Source organism: Crotalus tigris, unplaced genomic scaffold, assembly GCF_016545835.1.
Source record: "Crotalus tigris isolate CLP2741 ecotype Arizona unplaced genomic scaffold, ASM1654583v1 scf7180000024321.1087588, whole genome shotgun sequence".
In the NCBI taxonomy this organism is placed as follows: domain Eukaryota; kingdom Metazoa; phylum Chordata; class Lepidosauria; order Squamata; family Viperidae; genus Crotalus; species Crotalus tigris.
Window position 1 is genome coordinate 481,120 of NW_024100493.1, and position 18,249 is coordinate 499,368.

The 18,249-nt window shown below is 41.6% G+C and overlaps 1 protein-coding gene across 14 annotated transcripts in view; it reads right to left on the minus strand.

Annotated features, from left to right (window-relative positions):
• Positions 1–18,249, minus strand: part of APBB2 (amyloid beta precursor protein binding family B member 2) — a 111,548-nt gene that overhangs the window by 62,192 nt on the left and 31,107 nt on the right. For 11 of the 14 annotated variants that reach the window (XM_039325286.1, XM_039325283.1, XM_039325292.1 and 8 more), the window contains one exon: positions 4,360–4,473. The exons of 2 other annotated variants lie outside the window; for them this stretch is intronic. In XM_039325286.1, coding sequence (XP_039181220.1) covers positions 4,360–4,405 — 46 coding nt within the window. In that variant the 5' untranslated portion in view covers positions 4,406–4,473. Of the gene's footprint in view, positions 1–4,359; positions 4,474–18,249 lie in introns of those variants that run through there. One more of the 14 variants, XM_039325284.1, reaches the window with a different exon arrangement.

An 18,249-nucleotide genomic window follows, 5' to 3' on the forward strand; every position in this document is an offset into this window, starting at 1 on the left:
GAGAACCACTGCTCAAGATTGTTCATCTTCTCCAACGTCTTCAATTGGGATCAAGGTCTTATTACGGTCATTTAGGACAACCTTTCCAGGCTGTTGCCCCGTTTTACGACCTTTGAATCCAGCTTCCCTCGTTGACTTTGCTTGTCAGGGTGTCGCAAAAGAGGATCACGTGACCCCCCCTCCTCCCCGGGGACACTGCAAACTGTCCTCAAAAGTGAGTCAGTTGCCAAGCACAACATGTGAACGCAACGGGATGCTGCGTCGGTCGTAAGTATGAAAAAGGGTCGTAGGTCAGTTTTTTCATGCTGGTTGGAACGGCTGCTAAAGACATGATTGTAATTCAAGAACTACCTGTCAAAGAAAAAAGAAGGAGCAGGCAAAGAAAAAGAAAAATCTAATAAGTTCTCTGCTCCTACTTTAACGCCGGCCCAAAAACCTGGTAAACTTCAACTCTCTCTTACTGAAAGTCGGATTAAATTACAACCCGCATAAAGGCTGGCTACAACGAGTGGAAAATTTATTAGCTCTTTTTTTTTAAAAAAAAAAAAAACAACACTCTGAAGGAATGTCCAATTCTAATCATTAAAGGTCCTCACTATGTAAGAATATTTACACCGTTCCCCTTTTTGGAAGGATGTAAATCTGTGTTCTCTAAATCTGTAACTCTGGGATATTTTTTTAAAAGGCTATAAAATGACTAAAGAGAATTATCACAAAGGGCAGAGAAGGAAAGTTGCAGCTTGTGAAACGCAGCCAAGAAGGATATTTTATAGCTGCTGCAGGCTGGCACCCTTTATTTACTGCAAATGAGTACAGCCTCTAAAACTTTCGCCTTCTTATGGAAAAACCCAACGGAGCCGGGACTTTTAATTTTGGGGTTGCGTGCAAGGGCAACGTGTTGGTCTTGAAAGGACTCAATATTTACGGCAGAGGTTCACAACTGGAGGCAGAGATTAAAGATTTTTTCTTTAAATATCCCCATCAGGATTCTGAAAAAATAAGACTTTCTTTCGTTTTCCGATTTCCGCCGATTTCTCCAACTCCACAAATCAAAATCACCGTGGAATCGGACCTGCATCCATGAACTGGAATTTGATCTCGATCATACAAAAATTAAACCTCGACACGGCGTGTTGTTACATAGCCATTCTCAGTTTGCAGAATTTACGTCGCGTTTGTTAGTTAAGGCGGACAATCCATCCATTCAGATCAACTATATTGGCCCATCTTAGGCTGGATTAATTTTAATTACCGTTAGGGTTACGGCAATCACTGGTCCATCAATTCTGATATTTCTAAAGTCTTAATGATTTCCAGGAGAACATTTCTCAAACTAGATGTTGACACTCTAGAAAGAGGGCAGAGAAGAGTAACAAAGAGGATCAGGAGACTGGAGGCTAAAACATATAAGGAACAGTTGCTGGAACTGGGGATGTCTAGTTTGATGAAGAGAAGGACGAGGGGGGACATGATAGCAGTGTGCCAGTATCTCAGGGGCTGCCCCAAAGAAGAGGGAGTCAAGCTCTTCTCCAAAGCGCCTGAAGGCAGGACAAGAAGCAACGGATGGAAACTAATCAAGGAGAAAAGCAACCTAGAACTAAGGAGAAACTTCCTGACAGTTAGAACAATTAATCAGTGGAACAACCTGCCTCCAGAAGCGGTGAATGCTCCAACACTGGACGTTTTTAAGAAGAGACTGGACAGCCATGTGTCTGAAATGGTGTAGGGTTTCCTGCCTGAGCAGGGAGTTGGACTAGATGACCTCCAAGGTCCCTTCCAACATCATTCTTCTTCTTCTTCTTCTTCTTCTTCTTCTTCTTCTTCTTCTTCTTCTTCTTCTTCTTCTTCTTCTTCTTCTTCTTCTTCTTCTTCTTCTTCTTCTACTACTACTACTACTACTACTACTACCACTACTACTACTATAACTTGGCCACTTTTAAGAGGCATGGACTTCAAATCCCAGAATTCCCCAGCCACTTCTGGCTATCTGGGCAATTCTGGGGCTTGAAGTCTACACACTTAAAGTTAGAGAAACACTGACCAACTTGGAAGTAAATGCTTAAAGTTGCACCTATTGCATCTATATCTAATTGTATGTCCACTGTCACTTCTAGGGTCTCAAGATGATGATGATGATGATAATGATGATGATGATGATGATATGATGATGATGATGATAATAATAATAATAACAACAATAGTAATAGGCACCTTGGGTGCAATCCCAAAACAACTGGAGCACCACTTGAACACCACTGGCATTGACAAATTCGCTATTAGTCAATTGCAAAAGGCGGCCTTACTAGGAACTGCTTCCATCCTGCGACGATATCTGTAATACCATCAAACATCCATATCTGCCTATCCCAGGTCCTTGGTAAGGACTCGATAGGTAGACAAAATGCCAAATCCAGTCTGAACATCTGGCTGACTGTGCGATGATCCATAATAATAATAACGTTGGAAGGGATCTTGGAGGTCATCTAGACCAACCCCCTGCTCAGGCAGGAAACCCTATACCATTTCAGACAAATGGCTATCCGGTCTCTTCTGTCCTAATGGATGATCACTTAAATATGAGCCAGCCATGTGCTGCAACTGAATTGAATACAGGTAAGTCCCCCACTTACAACAGTTCATTTAGTGACGGTTCAAAATTACAACGGCACTGGGGAAAAGTGACTTCTGACCTTTTTTTGCACTTATGACCCTCACACCATTCCCCGTGGTCACGTGAACAAAAATCGGAGTTTTCCCGACCGACTCACATTGACTCTGTGACAGTTGCAGTGTCCCAGAATCCCGGGATCCCTTTTCGTGACTTGCTGACTAAGCAAAGTCGATGGGGAACCCCGGATTCTCTTAACAACGGGGTTACCAACTGCACGACCACAGGGACCCCCCTAACAACGGTGGCTAGACAAGTAGCAAAAAGGGGTCAAAACTCACTTCACAAGTGTCTGGCTTCAGAAGGTTCACGCCACAACTATTTTTGTTGCGTGTTATTGTAGATTGTGATGCTAAAGAAACTATTTTGATGTTGAATTTTATAACAGCTGCAAGGTTATTAGTTAGGGCAATATTGGAAGAAAGATTCTTTGCCTACTGTAGAAGATTGGATGCTTAAGGTGTCAAATTTAAGCAGAAATGGCAAAAATTTCTGCTTACTTGAAGGATCACTCACAAGAAAGATATATTTCGGTTTGGAGAAGATGGATAGATTATATTCAGAATAAATATGGGATTGTGTAATAGTAGTAAAGTTGGAAGGGACCTTGGAGGTCATCTAGTCCAACCCCCTGCTCAGGCAGGAAACCCTACACCATTTCAGACAAATGGCTGTCCAGTCTCTTCTTAAAAACTTCCAGTGTTGGAGCATTCACCGCTTCTGGAGGCAGGTTGTTCCACCGTTTAATTGTTCTCACTGTCAGGAAGTTTCTCCTTAGTTCTAGGTTGCTTCTCTCCTTGATTAGTTTCCACCCGTTGCTTCTTGTCCTGCCTTCAGGTGCTTTGGAGAATAGCTTGATTCCCTCTTCTTTATGGCAGCCCCTGAGAGATTGGAATACTGCTATCCTGTCCCCCCTCGTCCTTCTCTTCGCTAAACTAGACATACCCAATTCCAGCAACCGATCCTTATATGTTTTAGCCTCCAGTCCCCTGATCATCTTTGTTGCTCTTCTCTGCACTCTTTCTAGAGTCTCAACATCTTTTTTACATCGTGGTGACCAAAACTGGATGCCGTATTCCAAGTGTGGCCTTCCCAAGGCATTGTAGAGTGGTATTAATACTTCACATGATCTTGATTCTATCCCTCTGTTAATGCAGCCCAGCACTGTGTTGGCCTTTTTGGCAGCTGCAGCATACGGCTGGCTCATATTTAGGTGATTGTCTACTAGGACTCCGAGGAACAAATATGGGATTAAAAAGTTTCATTTAGCCTATGAGTAAACTTTAGAGTATTATTAATAGTTTCTTTTTTAATTTTTATTAGTTTTAGTATGGTTTAACAATATTGATTTGTTTATATTATTATGTTTATTTTTCATTTGTTTATATTTATGTTATAAGGGAGTTAAAGTGCGTTATGGACTTGGTTACTTGTATAGTTGGGTCATAGTTTTTTTTAGAGTTTGATTGTTTATTTGTAACCCTGTATTCAGCTCTGGGAAGTGAGGGAGGAGGGGGTAGGGGTGGGTGGGTCTTGGGATGTATATTGTATAAAACTTCTCAATAAAAAAAACAAGTGTCTGGCTTAGCAACAGAAATTGTGCCGTACGTCGAGGACCACCCGGATCGCAGTTGGTTTGGGCTTTGCAACGCAACGGACGGGCTATCCGGGAACGGTTCTTGCATACGTACATGAATTGCTTTGACGATAGTGGGCCCCGGGGTACCGCCTGCCCATAGTGCTAGTCAGCACATTATCCGGTGTCAGTCAGCGGTTTTCAAAGCACTGGACACAAACTGGCTTTTCTGGGGGAAGAGAAAGAAGAAGGAGGAGAAGAAGAATGCAAAGATTTAGTAGAATGCCTATATTGTTTTCATTAAAATGCTAATGTCCCTCTCCCTGGCGCTGGCTAACGGCTGTATAAATTATTCACCCCTCCTGCCGGCAGCAAGAGACGAACTGTTGAGCTGTCCGTGTGGAGCAAATTTACAGCTTCTGCTGCATTGGCTCACCTGGACTTTGGCAACCTTGAGATAAGATGCAGTTTCAGTCTCTTGGATGGGGAAAGGATGGCAGAGATAACCTGGCACATCTGGAGGACCGCAGCTCAGGCTACACACTCTGGCAACGGGCTGGCTGGTGTCAGGTGTGAAGAGCCAGGTCCATACACGAAGGTTCAAATTTGCTGATTTATTGCTCCAGCCTGGGCCCAGGCATCCAGTCTGGGCCCAGGTGGAAACTAACCAAGGAGAGAAGCAACCTAGAACTAAGGAGAAACTTCCTGACAGTGAGGACAATTAACCAGTGGAACCACCTGCCTCCAGAAGCAGTGAATGCTCCAACACTGGAAGTTTTTAAGAAGAGACTGGACAGCCATTTAAAACTAGGATAAAACCTGGGGGTTCTCTGAGCTTGGTTGTTTTCTTCCAGATGTTTCACTACCCAAATTAGGTAGCATCATCTTTTCTGCTGCTGTACTGCTAGTATAAACAGAAAGCAAACCTCACTCCCTTCTAACACTGATGATGTTACCTAGTTGGGTCATGAAATGTCTCCAGGGAAACAACCAAACTCAGAGAGCACCAAGGACCCCATAATCATTCTCCTCCTCCTCCTCCTTTCTGCACACCCCCTCCTTTCTAGCACTGATGATGTTACCTAGTTGGGTCATGAAATGTCTGCAGGGAAACAACCAAACTCAGAGAGCACCAAGGACCCCATAGTCATTCTCCTCCTCCTCCTCCTCCTCCTCCTTTCTGCAAACCCCCCTCCCTTGTAGCACTGATGATGCTACCTAGTTTGGGTAATGAAACATCTGCAAGAAAACCACCAAACTCAGAGAACATCGACTCCTCCTTTTAACCCTGATCTACAAAAGGAAGGCGTTCTAGATATTTAGGATTACCGGTTAAAATAAAAATCCTCAATCCACACAACCACTTGGCGGCCTTGATTAGGAGAAAGGCCTTTATTAGGATCGTGGGAGCTTTCTTGTTTTCTTTTTCTTTTATTTACTTATTCATTTTTCTATGCTACCCATCTCAACGAGTCAGCAGCCCCCAAACCAGATGTGGATACCAAGAAGCCACTGAGAACAGTTTGAAAAAAAATAGGAAGCTACCCATTAGGAAGAATTAATGGGTCCTGGCCTGCAGTTAAAAAAAAACACAAACCCACATGGCTCATTCTTCAAATAAAAATAAAAATAAGTAATGAAATGAAATGAATAAAATAAAATAATGAAATGAAATAATAAAATAAAATAATAAAATAAAAAACACAGCCTAAACTATTCCTGCAAGAAAAGCCCACCTGGAAGTTTTCTTTTTAGGAAATATTTGGCCTGTCATCCAAACACGGTGCTTTTTTTTTTTTTTCCTTTCCTTTTAAGGTTATACGTTTTTGCTATTTTTCTTTTCTTGGAAATATCTTCTCCCAGCAGGGCTGTTCTGCATGGTTAACAACAGCAGAAGGCTGAGTAAACAGCAGCAGCCTCAGCCTGTGACTTGTTTTCACACTGTCGGTGTTTCGTTTCCCCACAACCACCTCGCCCCAAAGGTGTGGACAAGTTTCCACAGCACTTGGTATAATTAGCAACATCCTTATAAACACTTCTGTGTGGAAAGAGAAGAGGCCAGGAGCTTAGTGCTCCCAGCTCTGCCACAGAAAGGAATCCGTCCGTCGGTCCGTCCGTCCATCATCTATCTATCTATCTATCTATCTATCTATCTATCTATCTATCTATCTATCTATCTATCATCTATCTATCATCTGTTTATCTATCTATATCTATGTCTCTCTATCATCTATCTATGTCTATCTCTCTTTCTATCTCTATCTGTCTATTGTCTGTCTATCTCTATCTTTCTATCTCTCTATCGTCTATCTATCTATCTATCTATCTATCTATCTATCTATCTATCTATCTATCGTGTTTATCTATATCTGTTTCTCTTTATCATCTATGTCTATGTCTCTTTCTATCTCTATCATCTCTATTGTCTGTCTCTCTATCTATCTATCTGTCTATCTATCTATCTATCTATCTATTGTGTTTATCTATATCTATCTATATATATCTATATCTATATCTATATCTATATATATATCTATATAGATATAGATATATCTATATCTATTACCATAAGAAAGGCTGAGCGCAAAAGAATTGAGGCCTTTGAACTATGGTGCTGGAGAAGACTCCTGCGAGTCCCTTGGACTGCAAGGCGTTCAAACCGGTCAGTTCTAGAAGAGATCAACCCCGACTGCTCTTTAGAAGGCCAGATCCTGAAGTTGAAACTCAAGTACTTTGGCCACCTAATGAGAAGGAAGGACTCCCTGGAGAAGAGCCTGATGCTGGGAAAGATGGAGGGCAATAGAAGAAGGGGACGACAGAGAATGAGATGGCTGGATGGAGTCACTGAAGCAGTAGGTGTGAATTTAAATGGACTCCAGAAGATGGTAAACCTGGAGGAACGTTGCCCATGGGGTCGCGATGGGTCGGACACGACTTCGCAATTAACAACAACATATCTATGTTTCTCTTTATCATCTATCTATGTCTATGTCTCTTTCTATCTCTATCATCTCTATTGTCTGTCTATCTATCTATCTATCTATATCTATCTATCGTCTATCTATCTATTTCTATCTATCGTCTATATCTATGTCTCTCTCTGTCTATCTCTATCTCTCTATTGTATCGTCTATGTATTTCTGTCTATCCTCTTTCTATCTATCTATTGTATATCTGTCTGTCTGTCTATTGTTATAAAGTTATATATATATATATATATATATATATATATATATATATATATATATATATGTAGGTCTTTGGTTGTTCGGGTTTTCTCCCGCGTAAAATTGGAAGTGTCTTGGCGACGTTTCGACGAAGTCCCATTCGTCATCTTCAGGCTGGTGTTTTCAGCTTCGTGCTTTGAGCAGCAATGTGTGGTCTTAGCTGTTTCTTCCTTTTAACTGCCAGTGGGGGTATGAACTGATTGGGTGGGAGCTTGGCTGTGTTCTGATTGGGTGGAGGTGTGTTCTGAATGGTTAGGGGCTTGGCTGTGCTCTGATTGGCTGGGGGAGTGTTCTGTTTGGTTGTGCTCAGGTTAGTCTGAGTTGCAGAGGGGTTTAAGATTTTGGGCTGCCTTGCTATTTTCTTGGCTTCGCGTTCGTGGTCGTGCTCCTCTTCATGGAGGGTGTCAGTTTGCTTCATGTATGGATTGGAGGGGTTTAAAGTGACTAATGATGCAGCTGTGGTCTGGCTTCTGGTTTGTGGTCGTGCCTCATCATCGGTGTGGCTTTGGGTTTGTTTTTTGCGTGGATGTGTGGTGGTGACCTCCTGTGTGGTTTTTGTGAGTGTGGGTCTGGTATCATTTTTTGTGTTAGGGAGTCGTTTGTCAATAAGGGCGGGTTTCCAAATGGCTGGTAGGCGGGAGGTATCATCTCGCTTGTTCATGCTGTGTGGGCGTTTTTCTATCTCGATGGCTTCTCTGATTATTCTGTTATTAAAATGTTCACTTTTGGCAATGGTTCTGGTATTTTTAAAGTCAATTTCATGTCCTGTGGCTTTAAGGTGTTGGACCAGGGAAGATGTTGGTTCCTCTTTTTTGACTGAGTTCTTATGTTCTTCAATGCGTGCACTTATTCTTCTGTTGGTTTGTCCGATGTATGTGATGGGACAAGTGGTGGAAATCCCCTCTGCAACTCAGACTAACCTGAGCACAACCAAACAGAACACTCCCCCAGCCAATCAGAGCACAGCCAAGCCCCTAACCATTCAGAACACACCTCCACCCAATCAGAACACACCAAGCTCCCACCCAATCAGTTCATACCCCCACTGGCAGTTAAAAGGAAGAAACAGCTAAGACCACACATTGCTGCTCAAGCACGAAGCTGAAAGCACCAGCCTGAAGATGACGAATGGGACTTCGTCGAAACGTCGCCAAGACACTTCCAATTTTACGTGGGAGAAAACCCGAACAACCAAAGACCTACATACAAATACCCGCGAAAACCTCAGAAAACAAATATATATATATATATATATATATATATATATATATATATATATATATATATATATATATATATATATATACTTTATAAAGATAGATAGATAGATAGATAGATAGATAGACAGACAGACAGACAGACAGACAGACAGACAGACAGACCTGCAAAGCCAGTTGAGAGACGCTTGCTTCCAATCTGAGCTGGCTTTTCCTTGGATCTCTCCATCCACTGAACCCCAAGGATGGACAGATAGATGGATAGGTAAATGGATAGAAGGAAAGAAAGGAGAGGGAGGGAGGGGAAAATGGATGGATGGAAGGAAAGGAGTGAGAAGGGAAATGGAAGGAAGGAAGGTAGGAAGGTAGGAAGGAAGGAAGGAAGGAAGGAAGGAAGGTAGGAAGGAAGGAAGGAAGGAAGGAGAGGGAGGGGGAGTTGGATGGATAGATGGTTGGGGAGATGGATAGAAGGAAAGAAGGAAGAGAGAGGGAGAGGGAAATGGAAGGAAGGAGCCACAGCTGTACAACGTTTGAGTAAGGCTTTCCATAGGCAGAGCTGAAAATGTCGGCTTTCCAGACACGACACTGTGAGACTCATTCCTTGATTGCAGACAAGAACGGACCCAGAATAGCAGGAGTTCTACCTAACGAGGTGCACCAAGCCCATCTACAAGTTCCTTATTCCGAAGTTCTAATTCCAGGCCTTTTCCACTTCCGAGTCAACAGATATTTAGCGACTCTCTGACCATGTGGAAGGCTTGAAATGGACCTTTCCTAATGATAGGGATTCTCCCTCTAGCCTGGAACGGCTGCTTCCGGCTTCACCAACCTCATTCCTTAGGTCCACAGTGTTTCTCAACCTTGACCATTTTAAGGCATGTGGACTTCAACTCCCAGAATTCCACAGCCAGCATTGCTGGCTGTGGAATTCTGGGAGTTGAAGTCCACATGCCTTAAAATGGTCAAGGTTGAGAAACACTACCCTTAGGAAATTATCACCTGTACTCCTTTAAGTTATATAGTCAGGCATGAATGCTGCCTGCCCTCCGACCCAACTTTTTAAGTGGACACTCCACTATACCATTAGGGAAAAAAAAAAAAAAGGTAAAGCACAAATGGTTAATTACTGGGGACCATTAAAACAGTCAACACAAATCAATCCCGATACCAATTAGACCGAAGTCTACTCAGTAAGATTTATTTTTCCGCTACGGTTAAAATCCCGAAAGGCAAAAAATCCTTTCAAAGAAGGAAGGAAGGTTGCGAAGGAGGGTTGCAACAGCTTCCTTCAACGGGACGGTTATAAAACAATGGGAGGATTTTTCAAGCAGACCACGGACATGTTTGATGGCGTGTTAAACTATGTTAAGAGTTTCATTTTCCTGGGCTCCAAGATCACCACAGATGGGGACTGCAGCCAAGAAATGAAAAGGCGCTTGCTCCTGGGGAGGAAAGCTATGGCAAATCTAGACAGCATACTAAAAAACAGAGACGTCACCCTGCCAACAAAAGTGCGTATAGTCCAGGCCATGGTTTGCCCAGTTGCAATGGATGGCTGTGAAAGTTGGACCATAAGAAAGGCTGAGCACCAAAGAATGGAGGCCTTTGAACTCTGGTGCTGGAGAAGACTCCTGCAAGCCCCCTGGACTGCAAGGCGATCCAACCGGTCAGTCCTAGAGGAGATCAACCCCGACTGCTCTTTAGAAGGCCAAATCCTGAAGTTGAAACTCAAGTACTTTGGCCACCTAATGAGAAGGAAGGACTCAATGGAGAAGAGCCTGATGCTGGGAAAGATGGAGGGCAAGAGAAGAAGGGGACGACAGAGAAGGAGGTGGCTGGATGGAGTCACTGAAGCAGAAGGCGTGAGCTTCAATGGACTCCAGAAGATGGGAGAGGACAGGAAGGGCTGGAGGAACGTTGTCCCTGGGGTCGTGATGGGTCGGACACAACTTTGCAACTAACAACAACAACAAAGAGATGCATTCATGGGGGCCATGTTACATCTTTGACTGGCTGGCCAACCCACTTCTCTTTTTTTCGATTTTCGTCTATTGTCCTTGGGAAGGACTCCTATATAGGTGAATAACAGTGCCAAATCCGTTCTAAACATCTGGACAGCTGTTGGGCTAACCATAACGATCATTCCAGCTGCTAAAAGGTTCATTTGGGATTGAAGCCGCATGTTGTAGGGAAAAAAATTGATATTATGGAAGAAATATGATGAACAGCGGCAGGAACTGGCTGTGTCTAGTTCCACATTCTTGTTAAACGGAAAATTTCCCTCCTTCACCTCAGCCCTGAAAGCGGATGCTACTAAAATATAATTCAAAAGGAAAACTACCAAGAAGCATCGAAAAGGGAAATGAAATGCTCCTTGGCCCAAAATTTTAGGCTCAGTTGCAGTTGTTAAGTCAAGGACAAACGATTATTCTATTTCTAATGAAGCAATTGAAATGTGGATTTACAGGCGGTTGCTACGTATAAGCTGGGTGGACAAGATCAGAAATGAAGAGGTGATCAGCCGCCTGGGAAAGCCCAGGGAAATCGCCAAAACAATTAAAAAATGAAAATTAGAATATTTCGGACACGAGATGCGACATCCAGAAAGATACGGCCTACTCCATTTAATCCTCCAGGGAAAGATTGAAGGCCAACGAGGTCCAGGCAGAAGAAGAACGTTGTGGCTTCAAAATTTAAGGGACTGATTTGTACAAAACTCAGCAGCACTTTTTTCGTGCGGCGGCTGATAAAAACAAGATCGCCAACATGATGGCCAAAGTCCAATAACGGATATGGCACAAGAAGAAGAAGAAAGGTTACGAAAACGCAACAATATATTTGCTCCTCACCTCCTGCACCAATACTAAAACCCCACTCCCTCTGCAATACACAAGACTGTCTATTTTGCAGGGAGTGTGGAATGACAACTATGTGGAGTATTTGGCCTGCAGGAGCCAGAGAACACAGGGTCACCGGCAGCCCTAAGGTCCACTTAGAAGAAAATTACAAAACTTTAACCTTTTCGCCTTTAGTGAGGATTTAAAGCAGGGGTTCTCAACCTTGGCAACTTTAAGACTTGTGGACTTCAGCTCCCAGAATTCCTCAGCCAGCTTTGCTGTCTGAGGAATTCTGGGAGTTGAAGTCCACAAATCTTAAAGTTGCCAAGGTTGAGAACCCCTGATTTAAAGCCTTAATGGGTTTAGGACTGGAAAGAGGAGAGATATTGAACCCTTCCTGATGAGCTGTAGATATTCCCAGCTTTTGTAATCTTATGATTATCGTTTGAGAAGATGGGGGACGACAGACTAGGGAAGGCCTCGCCCTTCAGAATGGGTGAAGAGTCAGAACTCCTTGGAGAACATACGAAGAAGGGCTGCAGGAATTGGGGATGTCTAGTTTAATGAAGAGAAGGACGAGGGGGGGCATGATAGCAGTGTTCCAGTATCTCAGGAGCTGCCCCCAAAGAAGAGGGAGTCAAGCTGTTCTCCAAAGCACCTGAATTTGCAGGACAAGAAGCAATGGATGGAAATTGATCAAGGAGAGAAGCAACCTGGAACTAAGAAGAAACTTCCTGACAGTGGGAACAATTAACCAGTGAAACAACCTGCCTCCAGAAGTTGTGGATATTGGAGGTTTTTAAGAAGAGACTGGACAGCCATTTGTCTGAAATGGTTTAGGGTTTCCTGCCTGAGCAGGGGGTTGGACTAGAAGACCTCCAAGGTCCCTTCCAACTTATTCTATTCTATTCTATTCCATTCCATTCCATTCCATTCCATTCCATTCCATTCCATTTTCTATTCTATTCTATTCTATTCTATTCCATTCCATTTTCTATTCTATTCTATTCTATTTCTATTCTATTCTGCTCTATTCTATTCTGCTTTATTCTGCTCTGTTCTATTCTATTCTATTTCTATTTCTATTCTATTCTGCTCTATTCTATTCTGCTTTATTCTGCTCTATTCTATTCTGTTCTGTTCTATTCCGTTCCATTCCATTCCATTCCATTCCATTTTCTATTCTATTCTATTCTATTCTATTCTATTCTATTCTATTCTATTCTATTCTATTCTATTCTATTCTATTCTATTCTATTCTATTCTATCCTATCCTATTTCTATTCTATTCTAAATTCAAAAGATTAAAGTAACACCCAGAAGCAGAAAAAAAGATATTGAAAATACCAGAAAGTGCCCAGAAAAGAGCAATAAAGATGATTAGGAAGCTGGAAGCTAAAACACATGAAGAACAGTTGCAAGAACTGGGTATGTTCAGTCTAATGAAAAGGACCAGGGGTGACATGATAGCAGTCTCCCAATATTTGAGGGGCTGCCACAGAAAAGAGGGAGTCAATCCATTCTCCAAAGCACCTGAAGGCAGGACAAGAAGCAATGGATGGAAACTAAACAAAGAAAGAAGCAACCTAACCAGAATTTTTCTCCAATGGGATTTTTCCACGTATTTTACCAAGAAACATAGATAGGGCAGCCTAGAAAAATCAGTGCCCTCCTAACCATACCCAAGCATTCCGGGTTTGTTGGCAATGTCCATTTTCCTCTCTGAGTTCATGGTGTCCTAACCCTAACCCTAAGTGGAATTTTCCTCCCATGGGATTTTTCCATGTATTTTACCAGGAAACATACATAAGGCAGCCTAGAAAAATCAGTGCCCTCCTAACCATACCCAAGCACTCCGGGTTTGTTGGCGATGTCCATTTTGCTCTATGAGTTCATGTTGACCTAACCCTAACCCTAAGTGGAATTTTCCTCCAATGGGATTTTCCCATGTATTTTACCAGGAAACATAGATAGGGCAGCCTAGAAAAGTCAGTGCCCTCCTAACCATACCCAAGCACTCCGAGTTTGTTGGCGATGTCCATTTTGCTCTATGAGTTCATGGTGACCTAACCCTAACCCTAAGTGGAATTTTCCTCCAATGGGATTTTCCCATGTATTTTACCAGGAAACATAGATAGGGCAGCCTAGAAAAATCAGTGCCCTCCTAACCATACCCAAGCACTCTGAGTTTGTTGGCAATGTCCATTTTCCTCTCTGAGTTCATGGTGTCCTAACCCTAACCCTAGGATAAAGATTAATGAGTCAGTAGAGGTATATATTATTCCTGACAGCAATGAGAAGCAGAGATGGTCAAAAGGATTCTTTTATCCAAAGACGAGAATAGACAGTATTTATAAGCTTGCTTCCATTTTGAAATTGCTTCCGGATTTTGTGCTTGCAATGAAAAAGAAAATATGAAACTCTGATTTTGTTTTTGTTAACTAGATAGTCTATTGTTATACAAACGGTTTGTACATACGGTTGTGTAAAAAAGCAAAAAGTCGTGATTGTAATGTTGTTATCTTCTACTGCGCTATAAAGAGAGTCGGAAGTTGGTGCCTATTTCTTTTCTCTCCCCCTTTTTCTAGTTTTCTCTTACTTTTTTGAATTTCTCTTTGTATTCGATATTTTGATTTAACCAGTAAAACTATTTAGGGAAAAAAAAACCAGTGAACGTTATGCCATTAGATCAGCATTTTCAGCTCAACTAAACAATAAAACTCAAAAGAGATCTCGGTTCATTCTTTCCCAACCCTGACATCAAAACGAGGCTGAATGTTGTTATTTGTTTAACACCTTCCAAGCTTATTCACAACGGAGGTAAACTCTACCGTATCTCCCATTCGTGTGTAAAAAGATGGAGTATGTAAAACTAAAATCTCAGAGGATCCCTTTAGGGAAATAGTTACAGCTGCTTCTTCAAAGTCATAATGGAAAAACTACAAAAACCGTGGAAATAAAATTTGCCACCCAATTCCAAATCTACGCTGGGAACACACTAAGTTTCTTTTCCTGAAGGAAAGGTTAATTATTCTGCCAGTCACCGCCAAAATCTCTTTTTAAAGCAAGAACAAGTCCTACTGAAAATTAATTAAGGAGAGATTCTAGGAATTAAAAAAAAAAATAGAGATAACTGAGAAAATGTAATTTACAATTACAGCAAAGCAACACAGCATTTATTCCCAAATGACCCAGGGCATCTAGATGTAGATTAAGCTAAACACACAGACCAAATTAACAGTATCTCAGCACTAAGCATAGATTCATTTCCTTAATAATCACAGCCTGGCTATGGTTTTTAATTCCATTTAGGGTTTGTTTGTTTTTTTAAAAAAAAAACATTTAATTTTGAAACCTATCTCGAATGAATGGCACAATCAACGGAATATTCCAAGCAATGCCATGGTAAATTTACAGGATTTCCGAATTGCAAATTTAGCAGGTTGCATGTTTCAAATATTTTATTTCTAGAAAGAGAAAAAAATACCTGAAACATGAAGTTTTGGGGAAAATTCTGTAACCTTACCCCCAAAATCATTTCAATACTACAGAAATACACACACACACACACACATATGTAGGTCTTTGGTTATTCGGGTTTTCTCCCGTGTAAAATTGGAAGTGTCTGGGCGACGTTTCAACAAAGTCCCATTCGTCATCTTCAGGCTGGTGTTTTCGGCTTCGTGCTTCTAGGAGCAATTGCTCCTAGAAGCACGAAGCAATTGCTCCTAGAATTGCTCCTAGAAGCACGAAGCCAAAAACACCAGCCTGAAGATGACGAATGGGACTTCTTCGAAATGTCGCCCATACACTTTCAATTTTACGCGGGAGAAAACCCGAATAAACAAAGACCTACATACAAACACCCGTGAAAACCTCAGAATATATATATATATATATATATATATATATATATATATATATATATATATATATTAGCCTCCTAGAAGCCACGAAGCAATTGCTCCTAGAATGCTCCTAGAAGCACGAAGCAGAAAACACCAGCCTGAAGATGACGAATGAGACTTCATTGAAACGTCGCCAAGACACTTCAATTTTACGTGGGAGAAAACCCGAATAACCAAAGACCTACATATATATATATATATATATATATATATATATATATATATATATATATATATACACACACACCACACACACACACACACACACACACACACAAAAACCCCACATATATAGATATAGTGTGTGTGTCTGTGTGTGTCTGTGTGTATGTTGAGGAAATTCTCCCTCTGGCAAAATAGCAAGCTCAATTTGAAAAGTGTTTTTTTTTTATCAAAGAAGCATAACATTATAAAGCCGTTATTATTTCATTCCTCTGACATTTCATTCACATTGCTTTTATTCAGAATACAGTCACAGGTGGATGCTTTATTATACCCATTTGCCCAGCACAAAGTTTTAGGTGTTTGACTATATAACCAATTATTTAAGGGATTTGCGTGTTTAAAATGAGATATCCTCCAGATCACAAAAGCAGAGTTAAGGAAAATCTACCTTAGTTGTATAAATGCTAAAACTGATTGTTCTGCTGTCTAAAAAGGTCCCACGATCCTGTTCAGCTCTTACATTTTTGACTTACTGACTTTACCAGCTCAATGACAGACAAAAGCCCATTAAATACACATTCAACCTCAGAAAGCTTTAAACTCTAAGGAGTTTAAATTGAAGAAATAAACAAAAGCCATGCTTTTGATATCGTGCTCATTTCTGGATAATGCTCAGGAAACAGAAATTTACAATACAAGCAGTCCTTGACTTGTATCAGTTCAAAGTTGGCAATGGCACCGAAAAAAAGGGACATATGACCATTGTTCAGACTTTCACACCATTGCAGCCTTCCCAGGGTTTACATTATCAAAATTCAGAGGCTCGACAACTGACATGTACTTGTGACGGTTGCAGTGTCCCCGGGATCACGTTATTCTCTTTGGCGACCTTCTAACAAGGAAAGTCAGATTCACTTAACCACCATGTTGCTAACTTACTATAACAATTGCAGTGGTAACATGGGGCAAAACTCACTTAACAAATGTCTCGTTTTGCAACAAAAACGTTGGGCTCAATTGTGGGTCGTTGAGTGGTATGGAGTCTTCTGAAACGGTTATAGGAAGGCTCCACACCCATTTGCACCACTCAGGTGACCCTGAGGACACAGATACGCCTCCAAGTGGCCTCAACGACTCTCTAAAAGAAGGCAAATGACCAGCTCTCTGCAAGGAGTATAAATCCTCCTGTTCCTCCACCATCCAGTCAGAGCCGAAGAAGCTTCTGGGATGAGAAGCGAAACATCTTCAAACAAAAAAACAAGAAAATCCAGTTGCCTCATGAAAAAAAGCACCTTTGGGATAGATAGAGACATGGGCACAGCCACAAAGGCTGCACTGGCATCTGGAAACGCAGCACTGCGCAGAGGGTGAAAGGGAGAAACCGATGAAAGAATTTAAGAAAGGGGGACCAACAAAACCCAAATGCAATTGGAAAATATTCACGGCACACCGTGTCTTTTGGCCCTCTTAGACAAAACGGAAAAAAAACAACGTTCACAGAATACAAAAATAAACACGCCAAGCCCTTGCCCTGAAACAATTAAGATGTGTTTTTGCCGGTGCCAAGCGGTGCTGTTCCAACCCTTCGCCTGCCTTCGAGTTGAGGCTAGCAGTGAATGGGAAAACAGCAAACATTTTTTTTTAAAAAAAGTTTTTTATTTATAAAACAGTTAAAACAAAGATGGACATAACGTTAACATTCCAGTGTATATATTCCTAACAATTTGTTCCTCATCGTACATCTAATTCTTAATCTCTCTATATACATATTTTCCTATACAATACAGTCTCTAATTTGTTTCTCTATAAACTAACGTACAGTTTTATATATTTTAACACTAACTTAAAACCTGAACAGTTCTCCTTGATTCACACCAACAATAGAATTTGTCCCAGATTTCAAAGTAATCTGACTCTGTCTTGTCCTTCATTTCCATTGTGAGCCTATCCATATCAGCACACGATAGGATTTTATATAAAATCTCTTCTTCAAAACAGCAAACATTTGACGGACCTTTCCAATAAAATCAAAAGCGTGCTCCTCTTCCATACACATAACTGCTTGTTTATTTCTTAAACACACCTACATGAATACTGCATTTGTGTACCACGCCAGGGACACTTTACTCGGCACAAGAGGTCCTTTATTCCACCGAGATCCTTTTAAAAAAAAAAAACACCCCAAACTGTTGGTAATCTGAGGTCCTCTAAGGAAAGATCTGAGATTCTAGAACCCACTAATTCAGTTCTGGTTTGGCTGGTCACCACGATGTAAAAAAGATGTTGAGACTTTGGAAAGAGTGCAGAGAAGAGCAACAAAGATGATCAGGGGACTGGAGGCTAAAACATACAAGGAACGGTTGCTGGAATTGGGTATGTCTAGTCCAGTGGTTCTCCACCTGTGGGTCGGGACCCCATTTGGGGTCGAACGACCATTTCACAGGGGTCGCCAAACAAGGCTGTCCGCCATTTTTTTCCCCTTTTCTTTGGCCACGCCCTTGGCACCCGGTGATGTATAAGTGGTTGGGGGTCACAACAACATGGGGAACTGTATTATGGGGTCGCGGCATTAGAAAGGTTGAGAACCACTGGTCTAGTCTAATGAAGAGAAGGACGAGGGGGGACATGATAGCAGTGTCCCAATCTCTCAG